The sequence below is a fragment of the Tamandua tetradactyla genome, chromosome 20 (genome assembly GCF_023851605.1).
Source record: "Tamandua tetradactyla isolate mTamTet1 chromosome 20, mTamTet1.pri, whole genome shotgun sequence".
Classification (NCBI taxonomy): Eukaryota; Metazoa; Chordata; class Mammalia; order Pilosa; family Myrmecophagidae; genus Tamandua; species Tamandua tetradactyla.
Window position 1 is genome coordinate 10,048,929 of NC_135346.1, and position 12,589 is coordinate 10,061,517.

General features: G+C 36.1%; 1 protein-coding gene across 5 annotated transcripts in view; it reads right to left on the minus strand.

Moving 5' to 3' along the window:
• FNIP1 (folliculin interacting protein 1) overlaps nucleotides 1-12,589 on the minus strand; it is a 170,099-nt gene that overhangs the window by 96,249 nt on the left and 61,261 nt on the right. For all 5 annotated transcript variants that reach the window (XM_077138342.1, XM_077138344.1, XM_077138343.1 and 2 more), the window contains exon 2: nucleotides 2,958-3,084. In XM_077138342.1, the coding sequence (XP_076994457.1) occupies nucleotides 2,958-3,084 (127 nt within the window). The remainder of the gene's footprint in view (nucleotides 1-2,957; nucleotides 3,085-12,589) is intronic.

Consider the following 12,589-nt stretch of genomic DNA (forward strand, 5'->3'; position numbering starts at 1 on the left):
ATAAGAGGCAGTGTACAGTTCAGGAAATATACGGTCCAATTGTTTATTAGTGGTTTTCTCTGTTTGTTTATTGGTTTTAATCTAATAACAAATGTACACAGAAATACAGCTATGACATAGAAGTGTATTAAAGACTATGAGTAAAGAAGTCTGATGGAAGAGAGAAGATACATAGCTAAAGGAATCAGAAACGATTGAAATGAACCTTGAAGGAGGAAAAATTTTCAACTAGGGAGGATGAAGACATAGAAAACAACAGACTGAAAGTATTTAAGGCTGTCTGACTCAAGGGAAAGTTCAAAAAAATAAGAGTAAATTTACAATAAATTACAGAACGCTGAGGAATGAATAGATGGCATAAGAATCGAGCCAGAAGACAGATTACTATTGAAAGGGACACAAGCAGAGAGACGACAATGAGAATTAGAGAGGAGGGACACTGAGCAGAGACTAAGAAACACTGAACAAAGAGTGAGAAAAGACACCTGAAAAGCGACCCATATACAGAGGAGAAACAGAGACACAAGAGAGTGATCCAAAGATACCAAGATACACCACAGATATAAACTGAAAGGGACAAAGAGGATCAAAGACAGAGAGAGAAAAAAGAGACAGAGTCATGAGGAAGAAAGTCAAAGAATAATTATTTTGTTAAAGTTGAGGTAGAAAGCTTTTGTAAATACTTACAGACCAAAAAAACCTGAGAGGAAAGAAAGAAAACAATGGCAGGAGAGAAGATAAATGAAACATCATTCCAGATAATCTTCTGGCTGAGAACAAGAGACAGAAAGAGTCAAGACTCCCAAGATTGTTTAGGATGAAAACAAAGGATGCTACGGAAACCAACAATGAATAGCATTAATCAAGATAAATATTGTATATGTTATTTTTCACACAAAAAGTCAATTGTGACGATAAATATACAGCTATATGAAGATATTGTAAACCACTGTATACTTTGGATGATTACATGGTATGTGAATATATAATATATATAATAAAAAATAAAAAATTTAAAAAGATAAATAGTAAGGAAGACAGGTTAGATACTGCAAGTCAATATGACAATATCAAGCGTAAAGAAAAACTTGCAAAATATTTGCTGAAAAAAATAACCGAAAGAGTATATTCATAAATCAATAACTGTCACCTATCACATTCAGCCTATCTCTATTGAGTTTTTTCTCAACACCTTAGAGAAAACATGTTTATTACACTTGCAGTAACTAGCTTTAGATTTCAACTGTCTGCTTGAGCAAGTCCAATACAATAATTCAGGTATCTTAAACACAAAGATAAACTCTTGATGTTCTCATCCATCTACTAACTAAGTATTCAAATCAAAATAATGGATTCATCAAACATTTCCTTCTCCCTCACCCCCTACATCTAACCACTCTCCACATAGCAGCCAGTGTTCTTTTAACGTGATGCCTGAACCAGATGCCTTCAATAGCTTCCCTCCGCATTTAGAATAAAATCCAAATTTCTAACCCAGACACCAATAAGGCCCAGCATGTTCTGGCTCCTTCCTATTTCTCCAACTTCATCTCTAGACACTCTGCATTTTACTTACTAGCCTTCTTTTAGTTCCTTGAATTCTACCAAGCTCCCACATCACTGTGTAGACTGCATTAGCTGGTTCTGCTAACAGGAATACTCTTCCTCAATTCTGTGAGATCTCACCTTAAATTTCTTTTACTCAGTGAGACCTTCCTTAACATCACCACACCCAAGTCAATAAAAACTGGGCCCACCGGGAAGGCAGCATCTCACAAGTTTGTGTGTTTCCTTCACAGTACTTAATCACAATTTGGAATTATTTATATGTGTATATATTTGTACATATATTTGTTTAATGTTTACCTCTTCAAATACATTAGGCATCAAGAGGACAGAAACTTAAATCTCCAAGGACCTAGTATTTTGTAGATAGTTATTTGCACAATTGCTTAAGAATATTTCTGCAATGCTTTTTTCTCATAAAATTGTAAAAAGTTTTCAGAGGATACGTAAGTGATCTAAACAAAACACAATCCCCAGAAAATGAGGAAACGTGTTACTGATTAGAGGATATCATAAAACCAAGCAACCAAAGTAATTCAAAAATTATTCCAGTGCCTGTATGTGGAGTGGAGGCTAAGTATGCAATTATATATAAGTCTACAGAATATGGCCAATATATTAAAATTCTTCTAGGAACACAAAAATCTCAAACACTAATACTCAATTCACTACACCCAATTCCAAAGAAATTTAGTTCTACTGATAGGAAATCTTTCCCAAGGGAAATTCTGAAATGTCAGGGAAAGCTATCAATTTAGGGGAAGTTGGGAAAAATGCAATTCCAGGCTACTATTTCCAAATTACAACTCCAGGGGACTGAGTCTTTGGTTCAAAGTATTATGGCACAGCAGCAAAGAAACTCAATCACAGATGACAGCTAGGTTTCCTTGGTCAAGCAAGTCAATGTCCAGGTACTATTGCTAAACTGGTCACAGAGTATTTCAAAATCTTCCTCTGAAAGGTAACAGAGCAGATGCTCCTGCGTTCACAGTAAAGGAGGGGGGAAATTATGGAATAAAGACTAGAGATTAAATTTGCTTTGTAGCATCAGGCAAAGAATTTCAACTTTCAGAGTTTAATTTTCTACAACTCTAAGATGAAAAGCTTGGACCAGACACCCAAAAGGATTTCTGTAAGTGCTAGTCATCTCACAAAACAACCAGATAAGGAAATAAATGTTAAAATAAAATGCTTTTTGGTGCTAGACCAGTGATGAATAATGGAAGTGTTAATTTCAGAATCTCTTAAGAGAAGGGCCGTGAATTTTAAAACAAGATAAACATGTTCTGTACTCACAAATAAAAGTGCCATAATTGACATTTTATCCCTTCATTTTTTAATTATTCAAATGGTACACATTAAATTTCAACCAAACCAATAATGATGCTCACCGATACTGATATGTCCTCAGTTTTCCTCTTAGCACTGGAGTCAAACAAGACATTTCTTCCTCGTCTTTCACAATCTTGATAAACGATCAGTCGAATTTGGCTTGGATCAAACTCTGGCAAAGGCCAACTTAAAAAAAAACAAAAATCCATTAGAGTTACTATAATAAATATCACACATACATTCTTAGAAATAAGATTTCTACAATAAAACCTAAATTTGTATTATTGGTGAAAAATATATAGCGGATGTTTATTTATCAACAATTAGTTTTAGGACTGAAAAATTAAACAGTGGTGACATTTTAGGTTAAGAATTTTTAAAAAATTGTGGCAAGCATCACTTGTTATAGAAAATATAAACATCCATATGAATCTAAAAATAGCTTACAAACATATTTAATAGTGACAATATAATGGAAACATATAGCAATTTCTCAGCATGGATCTACATGACATCATCACAAGGTTAAGTCATATTTTAAAATAGTCTTTTTATGGTTTCTTCAACATGGAATGTGAAAGAAGCAATTTTCAGTTTAAATAACAGCAGTTAAGCACTCATAAAACAGTAACAAGAGATGAACAGCCAAGAGATGGCTGGAAATCTCATATACCTGCATGTGAAATATAAAGTTTAATTTTTTGTTATAATACTAAACATTCAAAATACAGTGAAACTGAAGTTGACTCCAAAAAAGTTTACCAATACACAAGAATGTTCATAGCAGCACTGTTCATAATAGCTAAAAACTGGAAATAATTCAAATGTCCATCAACAGTAAAATGGGTCAATATCTGTATATTTTAAGAAATGCTACATAATAAAGATAATAAATGAACTAAAGCTATGAGCAACAACATAAATGGACCATAAGCACAAGGTTGACACTGACACCAACACACTCACAATAGTTATTGTATTTTTCCATTTATATAAAGATGTAAAATAGGAAACGTTTGTCTAAGGATGTAACACTTAGTTTTTAAAATTATAAGGAAAACAAAGGGAGTGAAGGCCTCGAAATTTGGAAAGCGGTAACATCTGAGGGTAAGGGAAGAGATTTTTCAGAGTGTGGATTGTGGTACTGATTATAATCTATTTTTTTACTTGGAAAGTATTTATATAGATATTCACAGAACAAAAAAAAACATCACATGACAAATGCACAGCTATATGAGGATACCGTGAACCATTAGGTTGTACAATTTGGATGATTACATGGTATGTGAATATATATCTCAATAAAATTGCATTTAAATAGTTAATACATTGTTATGATGACACTGTGGCCTAAGATTGTATACTCTGGATGGATTGTATGGTCTGTGGATATATCTCAATAAAAGTGCATTAATAAATAACCACCACAGTTGTTTCATGTACTTTTTCATACATTATATTTCACATTGAAAGGATTAATAGGGGAGGTGAGATGGGGAGGAGAGAGAAAGACAGAACACAACCAAACTGCACTGTTGAGATACTAGTCTCTGGTGAACTGAACATATCATAGATGACAGAACAGTTACTAAGAATTGGGAGAGCCATCATTCCATAAGCAGTTTGTCATTAGCCACATCAGGCTGAACGCATGTAAGCGCAGCTCACAATGTATGTAAGCGCAGCTCTTGATTGGGCTCCTTTATTTCCTTAAGAGAATTTTATCAATGCATGTGAAACTACCCTATCAGTGCAGGTGAAACTACCCGTAACTGGCAACATAACACATTTTCATTCAAAATTCTTGACAGAAAATACAACCTTAAATTTCTTCTGTCTAATCCTTAGCAAAAGTCTAGGTGTTAGAAATTAATGAAAGACTAGATATTCCAGCTAAATCAGAGATTAATCTTTAGAACACACTGATTTGCATCCACTGCTTTTACTAAAACTGTGCTTTGATATTATGCAAAGGAAACTGTAAAAGAACAGAGGTGAAAATCAAGAAAGTTGCCTCAGAGAAACCAAGAAATAAAAGTTTTAAAGGAGAAGAAGAAATGGTCTTAGATACCATGGAAGCTACTAAAAAGCATCCACTAGCTTTAGAAACAAAGAAGTTGCTAGTGACCCCAGTTAGAGACAATTTTAAGGAGTAGAGTTCAGAGGTCAGACTGCAGTGAACTGAGGAGTGGGTGAGAGCTAAGAAACAATGAGTTTAAAACCACTCTTAAGGAAACAGAAAAAAGGAATCACTAAGTAGAATGAAAGGCTTTTTGTTATAAAGAAAGGACACACCCAAACATGTTTACCTACTCATTACAAAAAATTTGAGGTGGATGGAGAGGTAGTGACTGATAAAGTCACTCTTTCAAGGAAATAAGAGGATAGGATAGGATATATAGCACAGGTGAAAGTATTCGGCTCAACAAAAGAAAGAGAATTCTTGCAATGCGATGGAAGGAAAGGAGGCAAAGATGGACATGGGTGCAGAGTGTTAAGAAAATTCATACCTAAGAGTTCTATTTTCTTTGTAAAGTGGGTGAGGAAAATAAGGGAAAGGTGATAAGTGTGGGGATAGCGGGGAAATTTAAAAAGCAAAACAAAACCAGAGGCTGCAGGAAATGAAAATATGTTGGGTGGGAAACAAAAGATTCCTGGAAGATGCAAGTCTACTTGAGGTTGAAGACTATTAATTTTTACAGGCAACAATCTATACATTACATGATTTTCTCCAGGAGGTACTTCTTAAGTTCAATTTGGATCAGTCTAAGTCATGGTAGAGATTTTGACAGATGGGACAAAAGGAAAAGGAAGGAAAAAATTAAAAAGAATACAGGTGAAATGATGTATGACAGAATCCAAACTTGTCAGGGAAGGCAGTGAAGGCAGGCAGCTAGCAGATTAGAAGAAACTGAAGAAGCTATGTACAAGTAGTGAAATGACAAAAAGAGGTAAACTGGGGTGGGGAGTGGGTGGGGAGGGAGACAAAGGATGGAGGCTGTAATCACAGGATAGAATACTATAATTTAACATATTAGAGGAAGAACAGTTCACTCATTAATTCAACAGAGGTATATGTCTACTATATGCAAAGCACTGGTCAGGGCAAGGTAAGAAAGAATCTGCTCTGGAAGCAAGAGACAGTAGCAATTAAGCAAAGAATTAAATGAACATGGTGATTTCAGATAAGTGGCTGATGAAGTAAATCAAAACAGGGAATCAGACTGTAATGGAAGGTAGTAGTGAGGGGGTGGCACTTTTTAAAAAGTGCCAAACATGGAAAAATTTTCTGGAAAGGATAAAAAGTTGGGCTTTGCTGGATATGAAGTATTCCATTAATGAGCTATGACCAGCCTCCCAAACCCTATTACATTGGTCCCAAACCCCTATGATCTCCAAAACATACAAAGAATAAAATTCAAATTTCTTTACTTGGATATTATGCTCTTCATAATCTGTCCTGATCCGCCTTTCCAAATTCACTTTATGGTACCCATGACACCTCACACTGACCTTCTCAAAGGTGTCTGGACACACCAGACTATTTCATAGTTCCGTAACTTTGTACAAGCTATTTTTTCTATGTGAAATACCCTCAACCTCCCCAGCAAACTCCTCTCCATTCTTATAAAGGGCTAGCTCAGATGTCACCTCCCCTGGGAAGCCTGCACTAACTCCTCCAGGCAGAATTAGTTGCTGATTTCTGGATTACATGTACCTAAGATCACAGCTCCAATAGTATCTTCCACACTGGACTTTTATCAGTTTACGTTTTTATGTAAGCCTGAAACTTCTTTAATAAAAAAAATTTTTAAAGATGAGAAAACAAGTTAAAAGGCATGTCCATATATGCCTTTTATTAATATGAGCAAATATTAATGAATGGATAAACAAAATGTAGTATGTACCTATACAGTGGAATATTATTTGGCCATAGAAAGAAATAAAATACTGACAAATGCTACAAAATGAATAAACATTGAAATCATTATGTTAAGTGAAAGAAGGTAGACACAAACGGCCACATACTGTTTGATTCCATTGATAAAAATGTCCAGAAAAGGCAAGCAGTCCATACTTACAGAAAGCAGATTAGTGGTTGCTAGGGACTAGAGGGAGGAAACAAGTAGACAAAGGAGTAGTGAAGACGGACAGGGCGACTGACTGTTAACGGGGATATGTAGGGTTTCTTTCTGGTTGATGAAAATGTATGGAAATTAGATGTGGTGATGGTTGCACAACTCTATGAATGTTAAAGGGTGAATGGTAGAGTACATGAATTATGTATCATTTTTTTAAAAGTTTAAAGCTTTTCTCCTGAACTTGTTAAAAGCATTTGCAAAATACTCTGTTATTCCAAAATAAGACCATATGTAAAAGTTAAAATTATAAAGCGTCTGGAAGAAAACACAGAAAACTATATATGCAACCTTGGGGCAGCCAAAGATTTCTTAAAAATGACACAATAACTGCTAGGCATAAAAGAAAAAACTGCTAAGATGTATTGCTTCAAATTTTAAAATCTGTTCATGAAAAGACAAAGTTAAGAAAACAATAAAGCAAGCTACAAACCAGGAGAAAATATTTGCAATATATACAATGACCAAAGAATTTGTACATGACGACTGACTAGGAGACAGGACTACACTGGTTACAAAGGAACTTTCTGGGGAAATAGAAATGTTCTATATTGTTACTAGAGTTGTGCTTAAATGCAAGTATACATTTTTCAAAAATAATCAAAACAAACATTTAAATTTGTGCTTTTTATTCTATGTAAATTGTATCTCAGTCAAAAAAAAAAGGGGGTTGTAGGAAAAATAACACCATATATAATGAAACCATCCTTTTACATTACAGGCATCTCATAGAGAAAAAGATATAAAATAAAAGTCCTCATTAAAAAAAAAAGACATCCAAACTAGAAAGGAAGAAGTAAAACTTTCACTTTTTGCAGATGACATGATCCAATATGAAAAAGTCCTGAAACATCTACAACAAAACTGATAGAGTTGGCATCTGGGTCACACCCAGCTGACATAGGCACAACCCCAGCTCGCTGCCTCTGAACTCTGCACACATGCACACCATGGCCCTGCCCTCTAGACCCAAGCACCAGCATAGCCACATCCTCCCCACCAGGTACCCATGTATCTGCACGGACCTCTTGACCCCTGGACCCCACACCTCCTGCCCACACATGCACACCCTTGTCCCAATCCACGACACAAGTGCCCTTCTCCCATACCTGGCAGGTGCTGAGGGACACACCTGTGCCACATAATCTCTGTCCTACACTAGTGGGCACCTCTACCCCACTCCATCACCTGCGGACCAGCGCAAGGAGCCCACCCACCCTCATGACCCACTGTACACACACATCCTGCAACCACGGTGACCTGTGCCTTGCCCCTACACACTCTTGCATTGACATCCAAGCTGCCCTGAACCCCTCCCCATGCACAAGGGCACAACCGCACCCCAACCTTCCTGTGCCCTGACTTCTGAGCACTGTATGCCACACACCCACCCACAACCTACAGCTGTATGCACCCACCCTGCCACATACCAGCCCCCATGCATCTGCTCAGATGGCTTCACAGGGGAATTTTATCTAACATTCCAAAAACACCAAACACCAATCTTGCTCAAACTCTTTCGAAAAATTGAGGAAAATGGAAACCTACCTAATTCATTTTATGAAGTTAAATCACTCTAATACCAAAAGCAGATAAAGATGCTACAAGGATGGAAAATTACAGGCCAATCTCCCTAATGGATAGAGATACAAAAATTCTCAAGAAAATACTAGCAAATCGAATTCAACGGACACATTAAAAGAATTATACACCATGATCAAGTGGGGTTTATAACCAGATGCAAGAGTGGTTCAACACAAGAAAATCCATCTTTGTAACAGAACACATTAACAAATCGAAAGAGGAAAAATTACATGATCAATTCAATTAATGCTGAAAAAGCATTTGACAAAATTCAGCACCTTTTTCTGATAACAAAACTTCGAAAGATAGAAATAGAAGGAAACCCCCTCAATATCATAAAGGACACTGCCAGCATCATATTTAACAGTGAGAAACTGAAAGCATTCCTTCTAAGTTCGAAACAAGACAAGGATTCCCACTGTCATCACAATTATTCAAAATTGTACCAGAAGTTCTTGCTAGAGAGATCAGGCAGTAGAAAGGAATAAAAGGCATCCAAATAGCAAGTGTGCCGGTTTGAAGGTATTATATAACCCAAAGAAGCCAAAAGATGGAAAACAATCCAAGTATCCAACAACAGACGAGTGAATAAACAAAATGTTGTACATAGACACAATGGAATACTATGCAGCAGAAAAGCAAAAGTATAGATATTGTAATCTTACTATTATGACTGGTAAAGTTAAGATCAGAGGCTGTTAATGCAGAATATAGGGAACCTAGAGGTACACCGAAGCTAGACACGGGTGAGCAGATACCCAGTGAGTTTGAATTTAAATGTAAGGGAACAGATAAAAGTGACAGTAATTCATTAGTGGGGCTATAGATAAAACTGTCATATTCTAGGCAAATATAATTGAAAGGGGTTGTATAGAGCCATGTATTACACTGATTAACTCTACAATAATAAATAATTGCATATGTAAATTATTCATATAAATAATTTATCCAATTATTATACAACTGTATAAATAAATCATAAATAACTGTATAAATAATGAACTACTTTAGCTTTAGATTTTGGTGAGGCGGTGTATATTGGTTCTTTGTCTCTTTGGACCAATAAAAACTGCCTAAAATTGAAAGTGCTGATGATTGTACAACTAAGTGATGACACTGGAAGACATGGATTGGTTATTTGGGACATTTTCCATGATGCATAATAGATGGAAGGGGCCAGAGAGCACAATGACTGAGACACAAAAAGGTGAACTGTGATGTATACATACGATGGACTACTGGACGTCTACAAAAAAGGAACAAAGTCAAGAGGCACGCAGTGAAGTGAATGAATCTGAGGGACATTATGCTGTGTGAAATAAGTCAGAAACAAAAGAACAAATACTGTATGGTCTTTTTTAGAAAATACTCATAAGAAAAATGAAGACTAGATTTTAAATGCTTATAGCAGTCACATTTAGTCCAGAGTTGTAAGTGCATTTCTAGATTCTGAGATGCTGTGCTATATGTGTATAAGCTGGTATTTTCCTGGAACTTTGGGTACCTCTATGACACCCAAGACTGAGAGCCAGAGTTCTGCAGCTCTGAAAGTCAGCACTGGGTAAATCAGAACACAGGGTAATGGCTGACAGGGTCTCACCTACTGCATGAGACCAAAGGAAGAGAGCTCTATTTTGTTCAAAACCTAAAATTTCTGTAGCACACAATCTAAATCAACCTGTTTGGATAGTTCATTTAAACAACCCAAACACATGGCGCCCAGAATTGGAACAAGGGCCTGTAATTCTGTATATAGCTCAATGTAATACCCGAATATATTCCAGAGTATGTTGGGCAGATAATTTAAAAAGTCATTTGAGAGACTGGAGAAAAAAAATGGAACTGTTGTTTTCCCACCTGGGAAACCCCTGATACTCTCTCAAACACCAGGGACTCCCAAGTTAATAAGCCAAGCCCTTGATCTTGAGGCTTGCTTTTTGAAACTTATTTCCGCAGCACAGAAACTAAGTTACCTGTAATTATGCCTAAGAGTTACTTCCAGAGAACCTCTTTTGTTGCCCAGATGTGACTTTTCTCTCTCTAAGCCCAACTATGCAAGTAAAATCATTCTCCTCAACATGGGAGATGCTGTCCAGAGGTTTGAGTCTCCCTGTCAACATGGAACATGACTCCTAGGGATGAGCCTGGCCCTGGCACCATGGGATTGACAAAGGGGGAGAGGGGGAGAAATTTAACAAAACAAGGTATCAATGGCTAAGAGAGTTTAAATAGAGTCCAGAGGTTATTCTGGAGGCTACTCTTACACAAGCTTCAGCTAAGTATTGCTAATTGCCACAGTTTGCCAAACTCCAACCAACATCATTTCTGTTAATCCTAAAGAACAACCAGGGCTCTGTATGTGAGATTCTACAAAAGTTTCACATATTAGGTTTACTTCTTAGAAACCCAAAACCTTCACTTGGTTCCTAGGCCAGATAAGTACTAAAATCCAAAATTGCCAGTCTCTTGAAAAAACATCAACCAGTACCATCTTCTTATCCCATATTGTTGACACCCCTTTTCAAGATGAAAAAAGTCAGAATGGGCATAGTCCAAATTTCCCTAAAGACTGGAAGAATGATCAATGGGGAAGGAGGAGTTATAACAAAGAAGTTAGGATTTAATAAATGAGTATGACTACTGATCATTATATTGATAATTGATAATCATTATATCGATAATTCTTTTTAGTCTCCAGTATCTTGGAGCAGCTAGAAGGAAAACTTTAAATTGTGGAACTGTAACCCATACCAAACTTTGAAATCAGTGTCATCACTACTTATTACAACATACTTTGAAATTTGTTGCTTTTTGTATTTATGTTAAATTTCACAATAAATAATGTCATTTAAAAAAAACATGAGATACAATTTTCCCACCTACTGGAACGGCCATTATACAACAAACAAACAAAAAAACATCAAGTGCTGGAGAGGATGTGAAGAAAGGTACACTTGTTCACTATTGTTGGGACTGTAGACTGGCATGGCCACTCTGGAAGGCAGCTTGGCAGTTCCTCGAGAAGCTAAGTACAGAATTGCCATATGATCTGGGAATCCCGTTCCTAGGCATATATTCCAGAGAACTGAAAGCAGGGACATAAACAGACATTTGTACACCAATGTTCATAGTGGCATTAATCACAATTGCCAATACATGGAAAGAGCCTAAATCTCCTTCAACAGATGAATGGATAAACAAATTGTACTATCCACATAAGATGGAATACTATGCAGCTTGAAAAGGAATCAAGTCATGATGCATGCAACAATGTGGATGAACCTTGAGGACATTATGTTGAACAAAATAAGCCAGAAATAAAAGGACAAATACTATATGGTCTCACTAATACGAACTAACTATAATGAGTAAACTCTGAGAATTAAATTTGAAAGTATGGGTTATCAGGAGATAGAAAAAGGTAGAGATGCTTAAGCAGTACAGAATGTTTAATAACATTACCTGTTAATTCCTGGAAATGGATAGCACAATACTGTGTGATGGTAGAACAATATTATAAGTGTAATTAATAAAGATGAGTGTGAATATGCTAGAGGGTATAATGATGACTAATCGTACAAATAAAACAAAGTTTTTACATGAACTAGAATAAATATATGTCACTATTACAAGGTGTTAATAATGGGATGGTATATGGGAAATACAAAATTAATGCAAACTAAGGTCTACAGTTAACAGTAATATTGTAATATTCTTTCATTATTTGCAACAGAGGCACTATACCAAAGCTAAATTCAATAATAGGGGTATATAAGGAAAGGATATGAGACTTTTTTGGGAAGAAATGGGAATGTTCTTATATTGACTATGGTGGTGAATACACAACTATGTGGTTATACCAAGAGCCACTGATTGTACACTTAGGACAGATTGTATATTGTGTGAATAAAACTGTTTTTTGAAAAAAGAGGGTCTCTTTCTAAGCCCACACAGAAAGTGAACTCACT